The sequence below is a fragment of the Eschscholzia californica genome, unplaced genomic scaffold (assembly GCF_041429995.1).
Source record: "Eschscholzia californica isolate CP2 unplaced genomic scaffold, dmEscCali1.0.p SCAF_2, whole genome shotgun sequence".
Lineage (NCBI taxonomy): Eukaryota > Viridiplantae > Streptophyta > Magnoliopsida > Ranunculales > Papaveraceae > Eschscholzia > Eschscholzia californica.
Window position 1 is genome coordinate 56,641,186 of NW_028238309.1, and position 27,453 is coordinate 56,668,638.

Here is a 27,453-nt window from a genome sequence, read left to right on the forward strand (position 1 = left end):
ATTATTATTATATATTATAAACAAATGAAAAAGTGACACGAGAGAGCATTTGGTCTAGTGGTATGATTCTCGCTTAGGGTGCGAGAGGTCCCGAGTTCAATTCTCGGAATGCCCCCACTTACTTTTTCTCATTTTCTAAATTGACTACTTTTTTCTTTTTGGATGTTGTTCTTCATTTCTAACTCCATAGATATTCAAGCTAACTCTTTTCCACTTTTGGAATGATTTTTTTAGTAGGATGATTTTCTTCGCCCCAATTTTACATGTCTTAGGTCGACATTTGGTTGCCCAAATGGTAACAGTGTCGACATAAACTCTAAAATTCCAGAAGTTTTAGGTTCGATTTCCAGGAAAGGTGGAATATATGGTTTATTGAACTTGGGTTATTAAGAATATAACAAAGAAGTTCGGTTGGACTTTAGGCGCGTAGTTTAGTTGGTTAGACCGTAGTTTAATTAGGCTTTAGGCCTCGTCCTATAAGGGCTTAAATTAGACAGTTATCGTGTATTTCATATCTAATGACTTTCGTAGTCAATTTCCAAAAACAACTTTAAATGTTTTAGAGCTGCAAGTGTGGAGGGGTTTGGCTCCCAAATAGGAGCCTCCTCCAAAGCCAATACTTGAAGACCTCATTCTTTGACCCTATAAATTTTCTTCCAAATTTTTTTGGATTATGCTGGTTTAAACTAGGTGTGAGAATACAGATAAACAGCAAAATATTGGAACTTCAAGATACTAAAACACAAAGACAACAGAAGAATTTCATCTTTGAATTTCATCTTTGGATTGGGTGCTACTAGCAGGAGAAAAATGATTTACAAATGAGATACCATTAGTGTTGTACTCCCAAGACAGACCAAAAAATAACACTTGTACAGTATAATCAAGATTCACTTTCATATTTGAATTTGGGTAAGAAATCTAAATACAAGATTGAAAAGCAAATGACTTACTATTTTTTTTTACATACAATATCCAAAAGAACAAAATATTTGACGTCTATAGTTCTGAAACTCGCTATAGTTCAGTGATGACATGTTTGTCTATCCACAGCGGAAACCGGGTTTCACATCTTGTTGCTTCAAAACAGAACATGACATGTATGGTTGACGCCGAAATCTCCTGCTCACCAAGAACTGAAATATGTAATTTTTTCCACTTATGCGAGACTTCGGATAGTACCAAAAAATGCTCTGAGGAAGGAATAATCGAGTTCAAGTAAGTCGTTTTAAGACCACAATGAAGTTATTTTAGGTCCTAAAAGATTCTATTACCTCCCACCAGCTACCCTCCATTTCAAACTCGACGAGGTATTTCTGATCACGATATGGATACTTTGGCTTGTGGATCTCTTTACCTGTCTTCTGGTTTTAATACTTTCAGAGCGAAGAAGAGACGGTCCTTCAATGATTCTGCCAAAAGTAAGAAAAGAAAAGATTCGCCTTCGATCCATTTGAGCAACAAAAGACTGTCATAGGCATTCAAAACATGGGTGATCTCCTCTAAATGGCGTTCTTGGTGGTGGAATGTATTGGACTTGAACGAGATAAACTGACGACCTTTAACTTCAATTCGAAGAACTAAAACTAATATCCGCCGACTTCGGATCAAGCACCCAACAACCTTGTAAATTTCCATATATTTCTTTTGTCATATGAAAGGCAGGAACTTGATGAGAGAATCTAAACAAGTCAAATCTTGGTATAGCCATAATCAATTCGTGTCCGTCTATTCTTTGAGCCATGAAAACCGTCTCCATACATGAAGAAACTCGTTGCAGAACCAACACAATTGTCCACCGTACTTGGTCATCGAGGACTACAACCATGTCATATTCACATTTACTAAGATTAGAGCAAGACATTGCCGGATTGAAGTTCTTGTATAATGCCCAGACCTCACCTTTTTTTGGGTAGATCTCGAACTTATCGTTATTAGTTGTAACTAGTCTTAATTGATGAGAGAAATAAGCAGTATCATCAAACTCTGCATCTTCACCTCTTATAAATGTCCCGCAGCAAACGGGCATGTCACTGTCAAGCCACTGAATCACTCCCTTAGGCGTGGTGCACGGTTTAAGCCATTGTGCATGAAGTTTAAAATCCGGGAGCGATTCAACCTTCTTTATTAGAACATAGTACTTCGGAAAGCTATCCAAGTCACAATACATAGCCCATACCTGACCTGGCTTAAACTTCTCATGGGCTTTGTCTTCCTCAAAGTTATAAAGAGTTGCATCAGGAAATTCACAAGGTACATGTTGGTAAGTTGTGGGTGGGCTGAGAATTTGACAAGGATCATCTTGGGAAGGTGAAGATGGGGTATGCACGACAATGTCGGTATTGATGTTTATACTGTCTGAAACTATCTTCTTAGCCATCTTATTAGTGTCGGCCTCACATATTAATGCACCTCTGTTGCGTAAAACGGAGTCATCTCCAATTTTCAGATGATCTGAACAATTCCGTCGGGCACGCTTTAAACTACGCTCCCTCTTGAAGCACCAATTCGATAAGCTTGGTGACCCATTTTCCGTTCTTGAACTCCATATGGACAAGGTATTGTTTTCATCGAGGTTCTTTCTTTTCTTAAGCATAAGCCGCCTCTTCTTTGCTGTTGAGTTAGAAACACTGTCATTTTTAGCATCAACACTTTTAACTTTATTTATCTTGTCGGGTTTACATCGCTTCTCCTTCGGTGTAGACGAACTCCCAACTTTCTTAGAATCGAGACTTTCGACATTGGCTGCAATATCTATGGAATCAGAAATCTCTTCAAGGTTTTCAGGCAAGGAAGCCGGATCAAGTTGAAAATAACCTTCAGAGGCGCCTTCTCGTTCTTTACCAGTTGTTCTATACGAAGGAACCTTATGTGAAAATTGAAGTAGTTCGTTGGGTGTAATCTGGAACGAAACCATTCCGTTGGTTATGGTTCGCTTGAATAGGCTCACGGAACCTTTAATCTTAACCAAGTATGCAACGTTTATGCCTAAATCCTCGATATAATCTGAAAGAACTTCTACATATTCATATAGATAGCTTATATCTTTGTCCGGATTAGAGGTCGTTTTAACATTCCAGTTCCTAAAGAGGGCCCAAGTTTCGCCTTTTCTCGGATATATGCTGCACGAACCTGTATTAGTGTGCTTTTCGCAGTTAACCCTGTGAGAAAACATACTAATATAGTCAGTTTTTCCGGTCTTCTCAGGATCGAACTTGCCACAAGCAACAGGCAAGCCATCACGGGTCCAATCAATCCCATCTTGGTCATCCAAACGATCAGGCTTTAAGAAAGTGATCTTCATCTTGAAACTATGTGAATAGATTTTCTTGATAAGAGCATAGAATCTAGGCATACCATCTAAATGATCATAAATCGCCCAAACCTGACCAACTTCAAAGCATTCTTTTCTCTTATCCCTGTTGAAGTCATACAATTCTGGTTCAGTAAGTTCAAGGGATTCCTGATCTTTTCCAGTTTTAGTGCCGAACTTCGCTTCAGATTCATTAGCATTTCTGTCTCCTCTCTTTTTATCTGCTGCAGCTGTTTTTTTCCTGTTTTTACGCTTCTGGGATTTGTCATTTCCATTTAGTAAACCTTTTTCACAAGGAAAAATTGTTCCAGGATTTAGCTCCCAAACATCATCTGTCAGCCGAAATGCAGGAACTTGATGAGAGAATTTACTCAATTCACCTTGCGGAATCTCCATAATCAATTCACGTCCGTCATTTCTATGACCCCGGAAAATGGTTCGCTTATCAGCTATCTGTTTCAAGACCAAAACTTTAACCATCTCAGCAGTTTCTTCTAGAACTTCTACCATCTCATACTCAGGTTTATCAGAAAATTCAGAACATGACAATGCCCATATCTCCCCTTTCCTTGGGCAAATCTCGTTCTCCCTCAAGCAACCATTTTCTGTCCTAGGGGGCTTCTCCTCCGAAGAACATACATCAGCATTGGTTTTCGAAATCTCTTCAAGATTGCTACGTAGTGAAACAATATCTAAGCCATTCTGACTTTTCAACTGAAAGAAACCATTCAATGTCTTCTCGGCAGGAGAATTAATATTGTCATTACATGTCTTCTTCTTACAGCACCCATTCGACAACCTCGGAGTTTCTCCACTTTCTGAATTTCCTCGTTGTGGAGCGTCATTTTCATCAAGGTGTTCTGTCATTGTCGTTTTATAAGATGTTTCCTCTGTCAGCTCTTTAGAGGAGACTTCGATTCTAGAATACATGCAAATAGAATCACTGACCTTTTTGAGGTCGGTAACCATGGTGGAAGTATCTGAGCCATGACTCATCACCTGATGAGAACCACTTGAAGTCTTCTCCACAGGATGGATAGCGAGTCCATCGCATGAACTCTTCTCATAGGTGTTTTTGTTCCGAGTCGGCTCTTGAAATGTTTTCTCTGATGGAGACTTGAAAGAGTCATTAGCTTTGGCACCGGATATCTCAACTTTAACTTTCACATTTATTGGATATGGGATCTCTTCACTGTTACTTGGTGAAGAAGCGGGATCGAGTTCGAAATAACCTGCAGGGACATCTCCATGCTCTTTACCAGTCGTTCTAAAAGACGGAACCTTATGTGAAAACCGAAGAAGTTCATTTGTTGGTATACGGAAAGAGGTTACTCCATCTTTTACAGTGTGCTTGTACAGGCTGACAAACCCTTTGATCTTAATCAAGTACGCAACCTCAACACCCAACTCTTCGCTATAATCAGAGAGAACTTCAACATATTCATACTCGTGCTTTCTATTCTTGTCTGGATTATAGCTCCATGTAATACTCCAGTTCTTGAAGAGGGCCCATGTTTCACTTTTCCTCGGCAATATCTTGTAAGATTCAGTAGAGACATCACTCTCCAAGTCAACCTTATGAGAAAACATACCAAGTGCAAGATCTTCCGTGCTTTCACTCTTCTCGTGCACGAACTTACCACAAGCAACAGATAAGTTCCCATGATTCCAATTGATTTCATCTTGGTTTCTCGGGACAAAACCTAACCAAGTGACCCGCACTTTGAAATTAGGTGAAAGCACTTCCTTGATCCGGGCATAAAATCTAGGCATGCCATCTTCATCGTAAACAGCCCAGACCTGACCAGCGAAAAAGCATTCTTCTTCCTTATCCTTTTCGAAGTCATAAAAATCAGCTTCAGAAACTTCGACGATCTCCATATCGGACTCGTTTTCAGGTTCCTCGTCTGATTGAGATTCAATAGCAACTCTTGACCCTTTTTGGGTGTTACCAATTGCAGCAGAATCTTTTCCTTCATCCATACACTTCTCAATTTTATCGTTCCGATTTGGTAAACTTTGCTTAACAGGGGAACTAGTCCGTTGAATCGTCTTATCATCTTTGTCATTCTCATATAATAATAACTCATTATTGTACACCATGATTCTTTCGTCGAAATGATCTATACAATAAATCCAGTCCTGCAATCCAAAAATAGCTAAGGAAATCTTCAAACTAATAAAGAAAACAATAAATAAATAGAAATTCTATTTAGGGTCTAATTGCAACAAGACCAACTTAAACATGACATTCTAAATCAAACCCCGTCCCGGAAAACCGATACTCATTCAAGCGGAAGACTACCGGGAAAGCAGCCCAATTACATAACATAGCATTGTTGAAAGATCCGATTTCCCATTGGTCTTGGTTAAAAAGATTGACATTTTTTAAGACTTGGGCGCCCTGTGGTCCGGGCAGGCGCATGCATAATAAGTGCAAGTTTGTGCAAACTACAAACCTTACTTATGCAAACATTAGATAAGGAACTATACATAGGTAGGTGAATCCGAAAAGATAATTTGACCTAGGAAGTTTTTGCCAATCTTTCCATTCTTAAACCCTATCAGGTAATAATCCTAAAAAAAATCAGTATATGACAAAGGTTGAGAAAAGGACATAATTTTTTTACCCAAAGCTGCAAAAATTAGTTTGATAGAATCTGAATGAACTATTCAGCAAGTACAAGCTAAAACCCACAAATTAAAATTAGGTCAATTATTAACATTAGGGTTCTATTCAATCTCTCAATCAATTCAAGGTACTAAATAGAGACATCTTATGAAACCAAATTCCAATAAAAAGATCATATCTTTTACCATACTTTTGAGTTTTTGAACTACTACTACTACTACTAGAAAAAGGTTCAACTTTACCTATACTAACTAAAGATTCTATTCAAATATAGTAATACTAAAAAAAAACCCTAGAAACTTGCTTTTTTTTTTTTCTCTTCCAAAAAACGGGTATTTTAATAAACAAGAATATTGAAAACAGAATAAAGAAATAAAATTGAAAAGTAAAGACAAAATAGATTTGATTGAATGAAGGAAAATGGAGTGATTATGATGAGAAAATACAACATTAATCAGATGGAAATCATGGAATACTTACTAGTTTGAAGGAGAAACTGTTTTTCTATTTTTCGAGAGAGAAGAGAGAGAGAGAGGGAGAGTGAAAGTAGTTTTTGAGAGAGAGAGAGAAAGTGATGTCAGTATTTGAAGGAGAGAGCACGCAAGAAGTCACTATCAACGCTAGATATCCCCGATGAATCCTTTTTTCTTTTTTGTATCGTTATGTTTTCTTTTTGGGTGGTCCACAAAATCTTCTTCTCGACTAGCTTTTGCAAGTTGAAATTACCCAATGGGGTTCATGTTTCAAATTCTCACTCAACCTTCAATACTGTACTTTTATCTCTAAACTTTATTTGAGGGCCCCACTGGCCTACGCGCCTCAAATTTATAGGCCCCCTAATTTATATGGAGTAACATTTATATATAGGCCAGCGCTTTAGGGAAAGCTAAATAGTTTCCGGGGTGTGAAGACTTGGTCAAAAATTGGTCAATTTTGTTTGACAATTTTATTTAGGGGGAAAGCAAGATAGCTTCTCCACCTCAGCTCTCTCTCTCCACCTCACTTCTCTCCCTCCACCTCAGCTTCTCTCTCCACCTCATCTTCTCTCTTCTCCGATAGGTCGCCGGCCGGAAAATTTTCCGGCCGGCGACCATGAAGAAAAAAAAAAAAAAAATTTCTCACATCTCTCTCTCTCTCTAAACTCCGGCGAAGGGAAACCCCCTTCGCCGGAGTTTAGAGAGAGAGAGAGATGTGAAAGAAAAAAAAAAAAAAAATTTCATGGTCGCCGGCCGGAAAATTTTCCGGCCGGCGACCTATCGGAGAAGAGAGAGAGAAGATGAGGTGGAGGGAGGTGAGGTGAGGTGGAGGGAGGTGAGGGGGAGAGTTTCTTATTTTGAGTCATATTCCCCATAAAATATGTTTCCCCGGAAATTTTTCAAAATTTTGCATATTCCCTTTAAAATTTCAAACCCCGGAAACTATTTAGCTTTCCCCAAAGCGCTGGCCTATATATATATATATATATATATATACAGATACTATTAATATTTTTATTTACGCACATAAGTATCAAGTTCGTATGGTTAACGTTTCAACAAAAAAAAAAAAAGTTCGTATGGTTAATAGAGTTGTTAAAGTAGTTGATATGGGAATCTAAGGACATGGTTCGAGTCTTGCTGAGTGTTAAAAATCATAAAATACACTTGAAATAAAAGAAGAACGAAAATAAATTAAATACATATTCTCAAAATTTATTTTCTTCTCTTCTCTAACTTCTTTTCAAACTTCGTCTCACATTTATATTTCATTCTCTACAAGGGTTTATTAATTACACAATTACATAGAGCTAACTTTATTGCTACTTCTAGTAAGTTAAAATATTTATGTTGGTTAGTATATAATTTTTTTTGTTATCTCATTAGATTGTTATGGCTCCAAAAAAGTATTTATGCGGTTCCAGAAAAAGGAAAAAAATATACTAAGATTTGGTTAAATCACGAACAGGAACTATAGATTCGTTGAGAAAACACAAGCAGAGACTAGTAACCCAAATGAAGTGTTAATTGATGAATCATTTTTTCTAACTTAAAGTGTAGGGCCCCGGTTGATATGTTCGCCTAGGCCCCCCAAAAAATCAGGGCCGGTACTGCTTTATTTGGCCCCTTAAGAACGAAAAATTGATCAAGTTGCTCTCTAAACAATACAAGCTTCATTTTTTGTAGAGGTTTTGGGACATAGAGAAAAATCTCTGAGACATAAAGGTTTAGTCGATCAAGATTGACTTAGGGCATACTTTTATTTTAACTCAAAATTTACTTGATTGAACATTGTCTCTTAATCTTTATCTTTTCCCTCCCTCTCATGTTGCTCTCTTCCACTGTCTCTCACTATCTCTCTTTCGTTTACTATCTATCTCTCGATCTCATTATTCTTTTCTTTCTAGACCTCTCCCTCTAGTTGTAGGTCTCTCTCTCTCCCTATCTATCTCTTTATCTTGTTGTAGATCTTTTTCAATATAGATATCTCTCTCGCAATCATATCTATCTCGCAGTCTGTTGATATTTCTGTATAGACCGAGAAACAGTTAGAGATCGAGAGAGAAACAATGAGAGATCGAGAGATAGTGAGTGAACACAGTGAGGAATCGAGAAAGGGAGAGAGAAAGTATGAGAATGAGAGATAAGAAGATATTGAAAGGGAAATAATGAGGAATCGAGAGAGAAAGAGAAAGAAAGAGATGGTGAGAGACAGTGGGAGAGACAAGATGAAGATTATGAGGCAAATTTTAATCAAATAAATATTTGGGCTAAATAAAACATATGACCCCTAAGTCAGTCATGATTGATTAAGTCTTTGTGCCCCGAAGGTTTTTCTTTATGTCCTAAGTCGCGACCTTCCTTTTTATGACAGTACAGACAGCCCGACGAGGTTGTACCCTGAATCAACATATCGTAATTCCGTCTTTCTATATGTATAAGATAGGTTACATTTACTGTGTCTACTTTTGGTCACTAAAATTTAGATTTAGCCCTATAGATACAATAAGAAATATGTTACATGGTATGTGGCTGCCCATATAATCATTGGCTATGCAAATAGATGTGGATGCCCATAAAATTATTAGTATAAGCTTATGTTTTGGGTGCTTTTAAGATTACCTTTCTCTTACCAAACAAATTCTATGGAAGCCCACCATTTTCATATAACCACCTATATGTGGTGTCAATACATGGGAGCTCCATATGCAATGTGTCATCTTGGTAGTGACAACACATCATGCAAGTGACAACACATGAGGTTATGTGTCACCATTCTACAACTCCATATGCAAAGTGTGTAGGGATTTAAACCCTTATACTAGTGTTTATAGCGGAAATAAGACATCTAATGTCTACACTAGTATCCCCAGGATCACATGCAAAACTAGTAATTAAACTAATGGAGATAGTAGATTACCTTAATCGCTTTTCCCTCGAACTAGTTGAATTGATTGAAGAAGACCAAGAGCTTCAAGTGTAGCTCCTCTACTTGGGACACGAGCAATCAATTTGATCTCCCACCTTGTTGTATAGCTAGCACACCAATGGTGGTTGGAAAGAAGAACACCTTCTTCCCTTCTTCTTTGACTAGATTGATAGTAATGGGAATTAGCTCACTTTCTCCTCTCTACTTGATGTGGTAGAGTAAGAAAGCTTAGAGAGAAATTCCACACCTTATTCTCTGCCCTAAGAGTGTTTATATAGAACCCTAATAAGAATCCACCTCCTTTTAGGTTTCCCAAAACACCCTTTAGAATAAGATTTAGGGAAATAGTCGAAAATAGCAACTATTGGTATTTTCTCAATTCCCTAAGGAGATGACGTCCAAACCCAGCCAAAATTGGCATATTTAATGTTCATAACATAAGGAAACGTCCCTCCAAAAATCATCCCAATCCGAGCCCTAGAAGTGTCCGAATCGGCTAAGGCCCAAAAACCCTGTTTTTGGCCTTTTTGTACTATCTTTACCTAATTCCTTTTTAGGCCTATGAGATATGTTTATGGGACACTCCCACGATTATATCTCACTCCCACTAGTCATATCCTAGATCAATTTGTCACTCTTATGTGTAACCCGTTGTAGGATCCGATCGAAGTTAGCCGCGAATTACTTCGTAATTCGACGATCGTAGTTGGTCTCTAGCTACAACTCTACGATCCCTAAATCAATCGGACTTGATGATCTTCCACATCAATTGTCCTATCCGACAAATTGTTCGCATTGTCACCTTGGTCGAAGGACATCTCCTTCAACTCCTTCAGACTCCCACTTGGACTTAGAACAAGTGCAATGCCTCGATTCCCGTGTCAATTTAGTATCCCATCTGATACGTCACGTCATTCAGACTTTCTTGATATCCGAGTACAACTGTAAAAGACAAACGATTAACTTTTAATCCGTTTGAGCGCGGCCACGCATTTTCAGTTGCTACTCATCAAGTGGCCTTGAGACACTTTGTACCTAATGTGATTAGGGTGACACAATCCATTCTTGCGCTCCCACTTAACTTCATGTCTATCCTGTCCTTCCCAGTATCCGTCTTTATAACCTCCTTTTACGGCGCGGCGTTTGACGGAACCAAAGTCGGACATTCCTTTCATAAGATGAGTGGAGCACTCATGTTTTGAGGAATCTCTCCAATTGTCTTTATGAGAAGTATTGACGTTCATCATGAGTGATGTACTTCTCATTTGAGGGTTATCCAGTGTATAAACCTTTTATACACCCACGTAGTCGAATAGAATATACTATTCCTATAGCCCATGAAACTGCGTTATCCCATCGACTCCCATGCTAGTCTTTGTGGGTCATTGTTGTCCATACAATGACCTGGACCAGGGATTCGATAATAAATATTCCAAGTTCACTTAATAGGGTTTCATTCATCAGATCACGTATCTGACAAACTTATTCGGAATGTTTTATCATCAATGGACTGTCGTTTAAACACTAAACCAAATTTAGACGACTTGTGAAATAACTCTATTATTTCTGATAACGAGAGTTGTAAATCTGAGCCTCTTCCGTAAAACTCTTTTTACCCACTCAGTTTTACTTGTCGAGGTTTAAAATTATACCTCATGCCTTAGACTCGTGTATGACTCTCATATTTTGTCTTAGGTGACAGTTTAGTTTGACTACGGATGTAATCCGTTTAAACTTTGCTAATTATCAATTAATTTGAAGACCGTTATCTTCAACCTTGATAATTCCTAGTAACTTTTACTAGAGTTAAGGCTTTTAATTCTTTATGTAGTATTTGCAACAGTTTCCGGCTTAAAACACTTTCAGCCTACTTTCCTTCCATGTCTGGAAGTTTGCTACGATGACATGTTTAACTTTTGTACTACTTCATCTTTTTACCCAAATCCGAATTTGGATATTCAAATGCTAATCATATCCAATATGATTGACTTTATGTATTCGAACATAAATCTCTCTCTCATGCTTGTTTGCTACATCGGTGTCTTTTCAAACTCCGATTTAGCAACGCTCTTAGTCATGAGTTTTGGGTCGAAATTCTTTTAGACTTACCGAGTCTTAGATTTTCTGTTTCGGATCTCAAGCATCTCAGCGTACTGAGTCTTTCCAATCCTATCATCCTTTTGATCTATGCTTATAGATCTTCAGATGCCCAAAATGGCATTTCATCCTTATGCGTGGTCTTTTTATTGAGTCAGTGTGTTTACTGTTACACAACATCTTATGTCGTACTCAATCTTTTGTATGTACTCAGCATACAGACCCGGAAGATTTGTTTTTCCCACTTTCCTTCTTGAAACTCGCGATTCAAGATTTTTCTTCATACTCCAGGAATCAAATTTCTCTGATTGCCTTTTCAATCGAAGATTCTAACTCTTGCGTGCTTTTAATCCGTCGATGGATTTCTGAAGCATGCCTATGGACATAACTTGATTGGAAGAATCTTATTCTTCTTGTCTAGTTTCGGGAAACATGAATGTTTCCATCCTTCTCAGTTTTCTACTTTGGAAAACCAATTTAGGTCTTCCGTTGACTTAAATTATCAAGCTTCATGTCTTGACGAGATATGGATTCCATGATGATTTTGGCTTCTGGCAAAAAACTATAGTCAGTTTCCGTTTCTACGCAGGTCTTTTATCTTTTCAGAAATAACCTTTATTTTCTGAGTCTTTGAGATTTGACCTTTCAGGGCTTTTGAACAACAATTTGGATTTTTTTTTTCAACTACTTTGAGATATTCCAACAATTTGGAATTTTCTCAACTACTTTGAGATATTCCTTTAGAGACACTTTCACTTGTTTTGAGAGTTCTCCGGCGAATGACATTCGTTTTTGTGCGGTGGGTTTACAAGATCATATCTTTAACCTTTCCTTTTCCGAGGAGCCGCAGTTTGTTGCTCTTGGTCGAATTTAATCGTCTTGTACAAGTTTTCATGATTGTTCTTCATGACTCTTCATGATTTTTCTCATGATCGAATTAAATCGACTTGTACTTTTCTCCCACTTATTCTTGTAATAATTAGTGCTTTTCTCCCAGACTACTAGGTGTGCTAATTATTAGAAGAATACTATCATGAGCAACAAACACTTTGTTCTCTTGATTGGTTGTGGAAGAAGCCCAAATTTCTTCTAAAGAAATTGCGTCAGACTTTAGCTAATTTTGTAATGCTTTTACAAGCTTAGCTGTTAGACGGACTTTGGTAAGTGTGAAAACAATCGTTTACAGAATATGTCCCAAAATATTCGGAAGACTGGCTTAAACCCATCTTTGATCGTATTATGCATAGCAATGTTCGATTACTCCCACTGAATCCACCATCCCTTAGATGTGTTCCATGGAGCAAGTTGGGAAACGTTTTCTCAACTCCTTTGATGGTTATTTAGTATTTGACTCAAGTTTTTATCACTCCAATCTAATCGGATGACTTAAACTCTCTTGTCAAAATGATTCTTTTACTTCGGTTTGTACTTTGTTTGAACCTTTCAAACATTCCGACTTATACTTTATGATTTGTACGTTTCCATACTTCATGAAGTTGTCAGAGTACGTATTTGAAGTTTCTCTCGTTAGCTTCTGCAAGTAAACTTATAGGTCTGCATAACACTGTATGAGTCCTAATAGATTACCAGTCTCTATGCCTTTTGAAAAGGGTGACTTAGTCAATTCAGTCCTTATGACCTAATTGACAATGCTGAAGTTTAATGAGTTTGAATCTCTTGATTTTAGCCATTATCAATGTTAACCTTCAGTTAATTTTACCACTGGTTTAAAACATCATTTGTTTCTAGAAGAACAAAATAATCACTATTACGTTCTAAGCTAGATCAGTGTCTAAAAGAAGACTTTGATCCCTTTCAGCATCCCTAGCATTACTGCTTCTGCTCCCTCTTGGATCGTTACTTCTTTTAGTCAAGTATGTAATTCCCTTAAGCTCCCACTGAGCCGCTCATCTAGTCTTAAATACCTGATGAAGGAATTTTACGATACTTGTTTTTAACTTTGTAGCAAGGATACGGAACCGGAATTCATAATTCCATTCCTTTTGTCCTCCAGGTGCTAAAGGTAGTTTCCTTTTAAATGGTATAGCCATTGTTTTAGAAACATACGGAACCGGACTAGTCCGAGACACCCAGAACCTCCCAGATGCGTCTCCAAGACGCGTCTGGTCGAGAGCTCTGGACGCGTCTCAGACGCGTCCAGGAAGCTACCAGTGCAGCTTCTGGTCGCGTCCTAGACGCTTCCGAGCTGCTCTGGACGCGTCTCCAAGACGCGTCCAGATGCTTCCATTACAGCTGGTGGTCGAGTCCTAGACTCGACCTGGACGCGTCTCCAAGACGCGTCCCAGCTGCTCTGGACGCGTCCTAGACGCGACCAGTGGCAATCTGGTTGCAGCTGCTGGACGCGTCTCCTGGACGTGTCTCAGCAGCTGCTCTGGACGCGACCAGCAGCTGCTCTGGACGCGACCAGCAGCTTCTGTCCGGCCAGGAAGCTTCCTGGCCGGACACTAGGGTTTCCAAAGCCCTAGTTTCTAAAATTTTTTTTTTTTTTTTTTGTGCAAATCTTATTTGCTAACTTCCAATTTTAAAACTCTTTCTAAATTTTGAAATCTTTTATAACACTTCTAAAATTTTACAAAACTTGTAGAAACTTTTAAAATTTTCCAAATTTTGTTTTGAGAGTTTCCTAAACTCAAAACAACTCCTTTTAGAACACTTCTAAAATTCCAAATTTTGTTTTTCAAAAGTTTCCAAAACTTAAAAACAACTCTTAATCAAACCAATTTTGGATCAAAATCTAGGTTTTTGAAACTTTTCAAATAACAATTTTGAAATCAATTTGAAAAATCTTTGAATCCAATTCAAAATCAATCAAATTCTTATGTTTAAAACTCTTTTAAACATAACTATCAACTTAATCAAGCATGGATTAGTCCGAAATTCAATCAAATTGAGTTGTTAAAACACTTTCAATCATAAATTTGATTCTCAATTTGAAATTCATTGAATCCCATTCAATAATATCAAATTGTGAGTTTAAATAATTTTAAAACACTTTTAAAATACTTTTATAAACTCAATTTATCAAACTATCAATCATATCTAATATGAACTAGTTCGATTCTTAGCAAAAACTAGTTCATTGCAAGAGGCTCTGACGCCACTGTAGGGATTTAAACCCTTATACTAGTGTTTATAGCGGAAATAAGACATCTAATGTCTACACTAGTATCCCCAGGATCACATGCAAAACTAGTAATTAAACTAATGGAGATAGTAAATTACCTTAATCGCTTTTCCCTCGAACTAGTTGAATTGATTGAAGAAGACCAAGAGCTTCAAGTGTAGCTCCTCTACTTGAGACGTGAGCAATCAATTTGATCTCCCACCTTGTTGTATAGCTAGCACACCAATGGTGGTTGGAAAGAAGAACACCTTCTTCTTTGACTAGATTGATAGTGATGGGAATTAGCTCACTTTCTCCTCTCTACTTGATGTGGTAGAGTAAGAAAGCTTAGAGAGAAATTCCACACCTTATTCTCTGCCCTAAGAGTGTTTATATAGAACCCTAATAAGAATCCACCTCCTTTTAGGTTTGCCAAAACACCCTTTAGAATAAGATTTAGGGAAATAGTCGAAAATAGCAACTATTGGTATTTTCCCAATTCCCTAAGGATATGACGCCCAAACCCAGCCAAAATTGGCAGATTTAATTTTCATAACATAAGGAAACGTCCCTCCAAAAATCAGCCCAATCCGAGCCCTAGAAGTGCCCGAATCGGCTAAGGCCCAAAAACCCTGTTTTTGGCCTTTTTGTACTATCTTTGCCTAATTCCTTTTTAGGCCTATGAGATATGTTTATGGGACACTCCCATGATTATATCTCACTCCCACTAGTCATATCCTAGATCAATTTGTCACTCTTATGTGTAACCCGTTGTAGGATCCGATCGAAGTTAGCCGCGAATTACTTCGTAATTCGACGATCGTAGTTGGTCTCTAGCTACAACTCTACGATCCCTAAATCAATCGGACTTGATGATCTTCCACATCAATTGTCCTATCCGACAAATTGTTTGCATTGTCACCTTGGTCGAAGGACATCTGCTTCAACTCCTTCAAAGTGTCATCTTGGTGGTGACAACACACCATGCAAGTGACAACACATGGGTTATGTGTCAACTTCCTATTACTTTTCCCACCCTATAAATAGGTGTACATGGTGTGGTGTTGGTATGAGTTTGTAAGAGATGTTTTGGTAAGAGATAGAGAAAAGTTTGAAAGAAATACTTCACAGAAAGCTTGGTTTAAGTTTATCATTCGTTTTAGTATATCTTAATATTTCTATCTTTTTCTCTTCCTTTAATTCCATTAAGTTGCATGCAAATATCGATACACATTGGAGAAAATATACCGATAAATTTACAACAAAATAGACTTATTCCTAAGTTAAGGTTGTCAAAAAATGCCCATAATACTTTATTTCGATTTCTTTGTCCATTGTCGGTTAGGTTAAAAAGTTATTGTGGGGTTAATTCTAATTTAGGCTATAATTTTGTGACTAGTGACCACTTTAACCTTATAATCGTCGGACAGTTCTTTTTGGTCTCCAAAATCTACTTTTATCTTACTAAAAATGTCCACCGCACCTTATTGTAATTTTTTTCCCATTTATCTACCTCAACTCTTTTTTTCCCTCTTTATAACCTTGTCACTCCACGTCACCAACCTTTTCCATCCTCCACCGCACCTTCTTCTTCTTCTTCTTCTTCTAATTTCACTATAAAAACCACCATTACCACCGAAATACCCATGCGTACTGAAAACAACGATAACTCCTATCTGAAACAACATTCAAAAGAAGAGTTTGAAATTATAAAGAAAATTGTTAAATTGAACTATTTGAAGATGACAGCGAAGAACTCCTGACTCAGAAACAATTTCCCTTATGAAAAATTCACTGCATCAAAATCGTCGAATATTAGTCGTGGAAGGGGTCCGAGATTTTGCCAGAAAAGAGAATCAGAGCTTCGAGTTTGGTCGGCCAAATAGGGTATCAGAAGTTGTTATTTATTTATTTTTATTTTTTTGATACATGTTTTTCAATTGACTTCGATAAACGATAATCATTACATTGGCATTGATACATCAAAGATGTGATAAGCACTGTAACTACCAAAGCAACATGAACTGGCCTAAGTCCATCTTAGCTATGACCCGAATGGGGCAGTAACTTCATTTCAATTCAGTGTCGGTGACTTGATTCTTGTAACTTCTTTCACCAGAGATAGGGGAATTGCAGGAGACTGGATCAGTAATCAGAAGATTGCACTCAAGAACCTCAAGCAGAAAAGAAATTCGAGAATCCCAATATTCATCGATGGAGAAACTACAAATCACAATCTTGATTCTTTGATTATACTCGGATTAGATAATAAGTGTCTTCTTTATGAGAACCCAGTTTATCAATCAGAGTTTGCTACAATTTCTCAAAAACTACTCGGAATAAACAATAAGTGCCTTTTTTATGAGAACCCAGTTATCAATCAGAGTTTGCTACAATTTCTCAAAAACATTTGAGTTTTTAGTATACGTGAAATCTTCTTTCTCTTCAATTATAAAAGATTTAAAAGTTGAAGCCATTTCATTGGATTTTAAAAGAAGTTCACAAAATTGGATCCACAAACAAAATCTTTTGTACACTTGGACATCTCTCTTATCCTCTCATTTGTATCATACTATATCATTCTCCCACTCTCTTCTCCGACTCTCTAGTTATATGCTTATAATTCGTTTTATTTTTTGTGCTTCTTAATTTGATTTATTTGATACATGTTCTTGGTATTATCATTGTTTTGGTTTATTCTTATCACTCTCATCATACTAACTATCATTATTAATATTATAAATATAATTTTATTCTTTTACTCTCTCCCTTTCACTCTCTTCATCAATGCCGCTAAACTTATCAATTAGTATCAATCAGTATCATGTAGTATTAATTTCAGAATAAAAAAAGTATCAAGTAGTATATCAATTAACATATAATATCTTTATAATTAGAGTATAGAATAGTAAAAGTTTGGTAGTTTCCATTCTTGTATATTGAGTTACCTTGTATAAATACATATTGTAACACAACTCTTAATCACATCAATCAATGAAATGTCATTCTATTACATCCTGTTTAGACAAAACTATTACAGAAACGCTCTTCCCCGAATTGGTCCCTTATTACTTTTCAAGGTGACTTAATTCTTGAAATCTTTTTCACCAAAGATAAAGGTATTGTTGAAGATGGATCAATAAGCAGATGATTTCACTCAAGAAACTCAAGAAGCAATTTTTTTCGAGAATAACTATATTCATTGATGGGGAAATCAAAAACCAAAATCTTATTCTTTCATTATATTGGGAGTAGATAAAAACTGTCTTGTTTATTAATGAATAAATGAAATGTAAATTCTGCTCCTGAGTAATAAATGAACTTTTTTTGTGTTTTGAATACTCTGTTTTTTTTATTAATGTTCTCTCTAAACCTTCCCAAATATGGGGATGTATGATGCATAAACAAAGCCAAAAAAATGTGAATTTGTGGGTACACTTTATTTTAATATTTGACGAGGGTATTGTTGAAAGTGCCCCACAAGTAATAAAGGTGCTTCAAAGACAAATTTAGGGAGTGAGTGCGATGAAAAGAAGCACCTTTAACCCTTATGGGCACTTCTGAAACTTCATTTTTGACGAACATTGAGATTTGTAAATGAGCTAATCCGAGGGTGTTTAAGAAGCCATATGGATTTGTATTCCTATAGGGGTCTGTACACGTGGACTCAGTCTGATTTTATTTGTACCATGTGTTAGGGTTAGGAAAATGGTCAGGAAACTCGCGACCCGACCCTGATCGTGCGGACCGCGAGTTCGGGGACCGAAAAAATCGGGCTCGAGTTTACCCTACCCGTAAAAGGGAGCCCGACGGAGCCCTTCACCCGACATCTGGCCCAAAAAACCCGACAAATATAAGCCCGCGATTGCAACCCGATAACCGACCCAATTTTTCGTCACCCCTCTTAACTTTTAGAGCGTCCCTCACCGTTAGATTTAGAGTTAGGTTCACCGTGAAATTTAGGGTTAGGTTAGAAGCCCTATATAAACCTATTTTGAGACAAAATATCTATCTACTACCACCCCTCCCAAAGAATTTGCATCAAACAAAAGATCACATCCCATAGTTTCTAAAACTCAGCAAGACCAGAGAATGGGCAACCACTTTGAGGAAGCAAAGAATTTTGTTGTCGTGTAAGGATTTGTATGGGAAAATTTCTTTATCCAAACCCACCCCCCACTTCCTCTCTTCACGCCGGTAAATGTCGGTGATGAACTGCCATCACTAGCGATCCTTAAATAAATCAGATTTTCTTCATGCTCATATCCTCCGGCCACCACTTGCGACCACCACTTACCACTATTATTAAATACTCTCTCCCTAAACTATTCATGTATTTGAATACTTTAAAAAAATATCGACATGTTTTCAAATCTTTATGAAACTATTATAAATGTTGGTGGACAACTGTGTCCAAAACATTGATTCAGTCATTGGGGGTATTTAAAACGTCTCAAAGCAATGCTCGGGACATTGAGAGATATTAAATGTCCCAAACTATTGTCTGAGGCATGAGTAGACATTGTGATGTATACTAATACACCAATCGACCGACCCTTGGATCAAGAAACAAATTGAGAAATTAGTGAAACAAATAAACAAGGGGAGAAGTTTTCTTGTTTTTAGGAAATGGACAACAATCAACGTTAGTTATTACGTGGCATTGATACATCATCAAGATGTGAAACAAATAATCAAGGGGAGAAGTTGTTAGGGGCAAAACGGACGAGAAATATAGTCTCTTGAGTATGTTGTTGAGTTGTAGAGGAAGAGAATAAAAAAAAGGAGAAAGTTAAAGAGTTCAAAGAGTGTGAAACAGAATGAGGGAAGAAAGAGTTTAAAGTGTCTGAAACAGATTGAGTTTTAGGTAAAGAGAATTATGATATGTTATGTAAATTTTGTGAAGAGTGGGAAAATAAATTGATCAACTAATTTTGGGTGAATCCGCATGGATCCAAACGCTCCTTGTCGCGTCCCACCAAGATCCCGAAGTGATCTTCGCGTAACCGTCCGATCTAAAGAAATCCCGCGGGTTGAACGTGAGCCGTCCAGATCTGGGCGTGCTTGCTTTGCAAAAATGGCCCCCAAATTGACTTGTCTTATATGCCGCTTTAGTCCCTAGTTTAACCGATCTTGGTCGAAACTTTAAACTTGAATTTCTCATTCATCCGGAATCGGATTTGAGTTATTTCTAGCTCTAAATTGAAGCGCTCGATGAGACGAACGCAATGGAGTGTTCCATTTCTGAGTTTGACGAGTCGGGTCAAGCCAAAATCGGCTCCGATTCCAACAAGAAGCATAAGACCAGCCAAATTTTCATAACTAGAGGAGGATATTAAGCTAAAAAAGATTTTCTACAAGGTCTTTTTCTTCTACTCTTTACTTTTTTCTGCGGAACAGTTGGATATTCAATTGTTATATGGATAATCCATTTATCAGTCATTATGAATATGGTTCATTACCAATATCAACCATATGTCATTTTTCTTACTAGTAAGTTAGATTCTCTGAGTATATGTGTAGGCTAACAGATAAAGAAGATAATGGCTATAACAATCCACTCGTGCTTTTTATTCTTGTCTGGATCAGAGCTCCATGTAATACTCCGGTTTTTGAAGACGGCCCATGTTTCACTTTTCCTCGGATATATCATGAAAGATCGAGTAGCGACATCGCTTTCCAAGTCGACCTTATGAGAAAACATACCAAGTCCAAGATCTTCCTCGCTTTCACTCTTCTCGTGCACGACCTTACCACAAGCAATAGAAAAGTGATACCAAATGACCTGCACCTTGAAATCAGGTGAAAACACTTCCTTGAATCCGATACGGGGACTCATTTTCAGGTTCAGGATCTGATTCAGATTCATTAGCAACTCCTGATTCTTATTGGGTGTTATCAGTTGCAGCAGATTCGTTTCCTTCAATCATACACTTCTCAATTTTGTCGCTCCGATTTGGTAAGCTTTGCTTAACTGGGTAACTAATTCGTCGAACCGTCTTATCAGCTTTGTCATTCTCATATACTAATAATTCCTCATTGTACAACATGATTCTTACGTCGAGATGGTCTATACAGTAAATCCAGTCCTGCAATTCACAAACAACATCTCATAGGACTAACCAGAAAATCTTTAAAACTAATAAAGATAACCAAATAAATAAATAAAGTTTCCATTTTCGGTGTAATAGCAAAAAGACCAACTTAAACATGATTTGATAAATCACACCCCCATCCAGGAGAACCGATACTTATTCAATCGAAAGACTACAGGGAGAGTAGCCCTATTACATAAAGTAACATTCGTTGAAAGACCCGATCTCAGATTGGTCTTGGTTAAAAAGATCTGCATTTTTTAGGCTGGGACTGCTTTTGCAACTTGTGCATGTCCTGACGAACCCATGCATAATGTGTGCAAGTCTGTGCAAACCGCAAACGTTAGTTGCACAGAATTTAGATAGGGAACTATACACAGGGAGGTGCAGCAGAAAAGATTTGAGGGATCCTCTTTATATAAGACCATTTGGCCTAGGGAGTTTCGGCCAATCTTTCTAGTATATGAAAAAGGTTGAGAAAATGACGTAAATATTTTTACCCAGAGCTGCAAAAATTAGTATGCTAAATGTATAAGCTAAAACCCACAGATTAAAATTAGGTCAATTATTAACATTATGGTTCTTTTTAATCTCTCAATCGAGGTACTAAATAGACATCTTATGAAACCGAATTCCAACAAAAAAAAATCATATCTTTTACCATACTTTTGAGTTTTGAAAGTGAAACACAAACATAATGTACTCTTCAACAACCCAAGACTAGAACCCATTGATTAAAAATTACTTTAGTTAATAAGAAAGTCACTCAATCAAGATTAGTTCAGATAAACATCCATCTTAATGAACTCTATAACTATATATACCATTGACAGAACAGACCCACCCTGCAAAACAGATAATAACACAAGTAGATGTCCAAATAATTAAGAAAAAAAAAATCTGGGGCGGTGATGCAATCTCATAGCTCAAATCCAGCGTTTCATGCTCTAAGCACATCGAAATTGATTATCATTTCATTCGAGATTTAGTCATGAGTTCCACTTTGGAGATCACATTTGTTTCATCTGAGGCTAATTTGGCAGATATTTTTACCAAGGGCATTCTATCCTCTCAGTTTGATTTCTTTCGTAACAAACTCATGGTTCTCCCCAACACAGAATCATTCGTTTGAGGGGGGCTGTAAGAGATAAAGGATACCTTGAGAACCAGTTGGAAAATGAGGTTCATGAAGTCAACTGTTTTAACTACCAAATTGCTATGGGCACATCACATTTAAGTTGAAGCACTCTGATAGAGTTCAAGAGGCACTCGTGAAGAGGGTGCGGTTAACAACAACCAATATTCTGATTAGTTAGTTAATGTAGGTTAAGACTCTTTCTCTCTCTAAAACTACTTTTTAATTCTGTTTCTACTCTCTCTCTCTCACTAAACTTATTAAGTATATAAGTGAGAAGCTAATTGTAATTCAATCAATTGAGTTGAGAAGTTAATGAAATCTATCTTCAAGAAACTCATTCTTTACATATATATATAAAGGATCCTAGGCTCATAAATCATAACATCCCCTCTCTCTCTCTATCAATCTCCACCATTTCACCCCTCTCTCTCTCTATCTCTTTCTCTCTCTCTCTCTCTCTCTCTCTCTCTCTTTTGAAATTGACCATCTCGGTCTGTCAGTTTTCTGTCAACTTTTTACCTAGAGTCTTTCTTCAATGGCGGCAAAACTTCTTCAAGAATGGTCTTCCCCAAATGGCGTTGTTCATAATTTTCAATTTATTATAGGTGACTCCATTGTCGAAACTGGTTTCACCCGAGACAGAGGTGTCGTTGGTGATTGGCTTAGTCATCAGAAGGCTTATTTGAATAACATCAAGAAAAAGAAAAATGAGAAGATACCCGTATTCATTAACTGGGAATTGAGAAATCACAATCTCCATTCTTTGATTATATTAGGATTGGACAATAAGTGTCTTGTTTTTGAAGAATTTGATATGAATCAAAGTCTGCTCTAATTTCTCAAGAACAGTGATTTGATCGTACACGTCAATTCTTGTTTTTCAGCAATCATGAAAGATCTCAGAGTACAATCAATACCCTTGGATTTCAAAAAGAATTCACAAACTTTTCTGGATCAAGCTGTTGAGAGTTCTGCAAAAATAATCAGGGATTCAAATGATCTTGCTGACAGGATTGCCTTCCTCACATTTTCAATATACAGAGCCTCCTGGATGAAGAAAATTTAAGTGTTCTTGGGGGGTTTTTGGTTGATGAAGGAAATGAATGTTCTTGGGATTCTTTTGGGTGAAAACAGTTTTTAGGGTTAGTCACGAAGGAAATGAATGTTCTTGGGATTCTTTTGGGTGAAAACAGTTTTTAGGGTAAGTCAGGAAGGAAATGTTCATGGTTTTTTTTTTGTTGCAGAGAGTAGTTCTTGGGTTTGTTCATTTCTTTTTGTTGCAGACAGAGATGAAATTAAGGTGATGAAGTAAATTGAGATATTCTTGGGTTTCAAGTTTTTAACTAGCCTCTGTTTTTTTGAAGCGTTTCATCTGTAATGAAATTAAAGAAATGAATGTTCTTCTTGAATTGTTTTGAAGCGTCTCAATTGGTGGTTTTAATCTCTAATGAATATCTTGAGTGTCTGTTTTCTACTATTTAAATTCTAATTCCTTGAGTTTTTTTAGTTATAATTGTTGAATTCGATTTCTAGGTATTTGAGAGAAGATAAATGGATAGGGTTTTATGCAGTGTTAGTTTGAATAATACTTCAAGTAGGATAGTTACTTTGATTAAGGTAAATCTCTGAGTTTTTTTTTGGCTTTAAAATTTTCTAGATTTTTAGAAATTTGTTCTTCATTCTTTTGTTGTTGTTTTGATTGAAAACTTTGATAGGTTGATGGGGTTCATAAACATGGAAGCTTGTTAGAAGTAGTAGAGGTTTTAACATATAATAACACAAGTAGATGTCCAAATTAAAAATTACATTAGTTAATAAGAAAGTCACTCGATCGATCAAGATTAGTTCAAAACTATATACCATTGACAGACCGACCCTGCTAACATATAATAACACAAGTAGATGTCCAAATTAAGAAAAACAAACTCCCCGCCGCTGATATATATGGATGTAATCTCATGGTTGTGCTTATCCAACCTTACTCCTAACTGTTCATCTTCTTCTCATCTTTGACCTTACTCCCATCTCTTTCAGCGACACGTTCGTGTTCATGTGAGGAATTGCTTCAAAATATTCTTTTAGCGTCTTATCTTCTTTTAAGAGTAATCTACTTGTTCTAGTTTTTGGATCATAACAATGAAGACCATCATAATACGAGTACAATATTTCGTTGCTCTTGGTCAAACCAAATAACTCAGGTGTGGGAAAATAGCCTTGACCATCGCGGTCCTGTGGCCAATCCATGTTGAATTCCTTATTCCAATTCCAAGAATCGTCGTCACACTCTTCTTTCTTCTTCAAAGACCATAATTCTACAAACTTGTATAGGTTTGAGTTGAGAAAATACAAATCCCCTCCCAATATACTGATACCAAATCTGTGAATCGTGCCAGGTTTACGAATGCAAGGTGGTGGTGGTAGCAACCTTAACTCTTCTCTCGCCAAACTGAATGATACAACGCCCAAAATGTCCGAAAGGCCTTCCCTTTTTACCGAAACCAAGTAAATTGATTCATTCGCAAAACAAGTTGTTTGCCGCACCTGGTAATCGATGGTTCCTATGTCCCTCCACCCACGACGATCACCAAGAGTGTAAACTTGGACCAATCCAACTACTATGTTATTTCGAGTGGTGGGCGCGTAGTAGATTCTTAAAACTTTGTACTCATTAGTTGAATGTAGGTAACCGAATCCACTAACTATTGAGCCACCTCGATTTTTCAACAATCGCCGAAGGTTGACGTATTCTCCTGTATAGGGATTACATACTTGTACAGGATCAATGAGATCGTGGTGGGGTATCGTTAAACAAACCAAACCATTACACGAACCGACCAATGTATTTGAGTATCCATACTTACCTATGGGAGGATGATCTATCTTTACCGTATCCCTTGTATAAGAGTACTGCTCCCCGCCTATACTTTTAATATCATCGAAATCTCCGTAATAAAGTTGAACGCTGCTTCTTTTCTCATAAGACATACCATCATCCGGACTAGTGTAACTGCTCTTCTCCAACCCGAACGAAAACAAAATCCCAAGTTCGTTATGATGCCGACGAAGAATATCTTCCCATGATTTGCACACAAATTTAGCCTCTGAAATAGATTGTGGAGGAATACGACGAACAATTTCCTCTACAAGATCAGAGTTAAGGGTCTCCATGAAAGTAGTGGGTATAGCAACTCAAAACTTGAAAGCTACTAATGTTTTTTTTTTCTTGTTCTGGTCTGTGTGCTTCAAGGTTTCTTATATATAGTGTGGAGGAAGGAAGGTCTGTTTATATAGTGTGGTAAGTCGGTTGAGAAATAAATAGAAATAGATCATATGGAGTCTGGACAGGATTCTGTTTGTCTTCTTGGAAGCACTTGGAACCTAATAATGAGAGTCATTCTCATCAATCGACGGCCCAGATTGTAGGCGGGTTGGATGATTGAGCACCAAATCAGGATGAGACAAGTGATTTAGAAGTTTCCAAATTTAATTGGCATATTTAGGGGGAGGAGTGAGGAAAAAAAAAAAAGTGTCCCATCAACAATTTTGAGGGAGGCACTAATATATTTGTGAAAGGGGAGTTTTAAAGGCGCCCACGTGAGTGTGATAGGCTCCTTCATCAAGGCAAATTTGAGACATGGTTTGTGAGTGAAGAATGCCCCTTTAACATTTACAAGGAGTGTCTTTAGAATTCAGCTTCTCTACACTTTCTTTTACTTTTTGACTAGGGAATTATTGTAGAGTTCCGTATTCTTGATTTGATTTCAGTTTTTTATAAAAAAAATGTGGGATTTTTTTCATGAGCCGAAAATCTAATCGGGTCGAGCCCGGACTGCCCGACTAAAGTTGTCGGGCCGGTCTCGGTTTTAAAGCTCTGATCGGCTGTAAATTACAAGCTCGGACCGCCCAGACCGGTTTCCCTTGATAACCGTTAGATTTAGGGTCCATTTGATTCGTTAAAATGTCTGAGAAAGAAAACCAACCTTTTTCTTATGGGAAAGAAAACAACTTCTTTCACATTAAATATTCAAATTTAATAAGTGTTTGTTGAAATTGTGAGAAAACACGGAGTGCCTTTAAAATGATATATATTTTTTGGGTTTTTAAGGTGTGTATTTGGAAAATGCATCATCTTCCGCAGATTGATTAATAGAGAGAGAAACAATGGAAACTAATGGAGACGGAAACTAATGGCAATGCATCATCTTCAACCTCTACACCACCATTTGTCAAGGCCAGCGCTTTGGGGAAAGCTAAATAGTTTCCGGGGTGTAAAGACTTGGTCAAACATTAGTCAATTTTATATAGGGGGAAAGCAAAATACTTCTCCACCTCACATCACTCTCTCTCCACCTCACCTCACTCTCTCTCCACCTCACCTCTATCTTCTCCGATTAGGTCGCCAGCCGGAAAATTTTCCGGCCGGCAACCATAAAAAATAAATTTTTTTTTTCACTCTCTCTCTCTCTAGAAACTCCGGCGAAGGGGTTTCCCTTCGCCGGAGTTCTGGTCTGTTGAAGAACAAACCAGATCTGTTCTTCAACAGACCGGAACTCCGGCGAAGGGAACAGAGCCGGCCCTGGCCCAAAGCGAGCAAAGCCTCGCTTTGGGCCACCAACTTTAAGGGCCTCCCAGCTATTAGTTTATGCAAGAAAAAATTCTGACCCAACCCGTTAAAGATAAGTCATAAAGGCACCCGTTTCATTAAAAGGGCCCCGTGCAATGTAGATAATAAGCTAAACAAACAAATCTTGGGCCCACCTCCACCTATCCCTAACCTAAGATGCTCTTTCTTTCTCCACTTTACAGCAACACACAAGTAGGCCACTTTTTATTTCTCTTCATTCTTACATCATGAACTTTTCTTCATCTCACTAGGTATTACCCATTTACAAACTTGCTTGGATCAATCTATGGTCATGTAAATGGGTGCTTTCACTACTAATTTAATCTTTTTTTTTCCAAAAATACTACTAATTTAATCTCGGTGTTGTGGAATATTATTTCTTGGCTTTGAGAGGGATCGAGAGAGAGAGATTGAGACTGGCGGAGAGAGAAATCGAGATCATATGGCAAATGGAAAAAGAAGTTGATAAAAATTTCTCTCATCTCAACCTTTGTATCAACTGACATGAACAAGGATCTCTAAAATAATTTCCTCCGTGTCATCAAAGAATTTCTAATAATGTTTCATTGGAGTTGATGTTGTTTTTAGCAAAAACTCTACAAAATTCGAAGGGGCCCTCAAAATTTTAGGACTTAATGTCCCGTTAGAGATTCTCTAATGGTTGCACAGGTCGGAAACTATCGATGAATGTGCTCTAACAACCATTTCCAATAAAGGAGAAATTGAGCGAGAAACAAAGACAAAATTGGTAAGACAAAGACATAGATTGAGCAAGAGAGAAATTTGTAGGGAGAATAAATGTGTGTGAGAGAGAGAAAGAGAGAGAAAAAAAAGGAACGCATAGAGTTACGAGAGAGATAAAAAGACGGAGGTGAGAGAGAGGACAAGAGAAAAACTTTACGACGACAAAGATATTCCTGCAAAATTAGGGAGGAAGATAGTGAGCGTGAAACACTTGACTTGTTGACGGAAAGTGTGTATAATTTCGCTAGAATTTATAGGGCAAACCATATTCATCGTTGGCA

General features: G+C 37.4%; 2 protein-coding genes and 1 non-coding gene across 4 annotated transcripts; 1 reads left to right on the forward strand and 2 right to left on the reverse strand.

Moving 5' to 3' along the window:
- Positions 1-43: 43 nt before the first annotated feature.
- Positions 44-117, forward strand: TRNAP-AGG (transfer RNA proline (anticodon AGG)). The gene has a single exon. It is a non-coding gene; the product is annotated as a tRNA-Pro (tRNA).
- Positions 118-880: 763 nt separating this feature from the next.
- LOC147559346 (uncharacterized) lies at positions 881-6,690 on the reverse strand. 2 transcript variants are annotated; one of them, XM_086661242.1, is made up of 2 exons: positions 6,426-6,690; positions 881-5,455 (listed from the first exon to the last, which is right to left on the reverse strand). In XM_086661242.1, the coding sequence occupies exon 2, from the start codon at positions 5,414-5,416 to the stop codon at positions 1,568-1,570; it is 3,849 nt and encodes a 1,282-aa protein (XP_086517368.1). In that variant the 5' UTR covers positions 5,417-5,455; positions 6,426-6,690; the 3' UTR covers positions 881-1,567. The 2 variants fall into 2 exon arrangements, with proteins under 2 accessions (XP_086517368.1, XP_086517369.1); XM_086661243.1 differs by lacking the exon at positions 6,426-6,690 and adding an exon at positions 5,874-6,419 and having other exon boundaries at positions 881-5,772.
- Positions 6,691-20,456: 13,766 nt separating this feature from the next.
- On the reverse strand, positions 20,457-24,972 carry LOC147559347 (F-box protein At3g07870-like). Its single transcript, XM_086659162.1, has 4 exons — positions 24,666-24,972; positions 23,824-24,554; positions 21,491-21,511; positions 20,457-20,660 (listed from the first exon to the last, which is right to left on the reverse strand). The coding sequence occupies exons 1-4, from the start codon at positions 24,970-24,972 to the stop codon at positions 20,457-20,459; spliced, it is 1,263 nt and encodes a 420-aa protein (XP_086515288.1).
- Positions 24,973-27,453: the final 2,481 nt, after the last annotated feature.

Excerpts from the sequence above, each read along its gene's own strand:
- LOC147559346 (XM_086661242.1), bottom strand. The coding sequence starts at position 5,416 with ATGGTGTACAATAATGAGTTATTATTATATGAGAATGACAAAGATGAT.
- LOC147559347 (XM_086659162.1), bottom strand. The coding sequence starts at position 24,972 with ATGGAGACCCTTAACTCTGATCTTGTAGAGGAAATTGTTCGTCGTATT. Across the intron at positions 21,512-23,823 it reads TGTCGCTGAAAGAGATGGGA|GGTGGGTCTGTTCTGTCAAT; the intron begins GTAAGGTCAAAG and ends TCTGTTTTGCAG. Across the intron at positions 20,661-21,490 it reads GTGGGTCTGTTCTGTCAATG|GACTGGATTTACTGTATAGA; the intron begins GTATATATAGTT and ends TGTGAATTGCAG.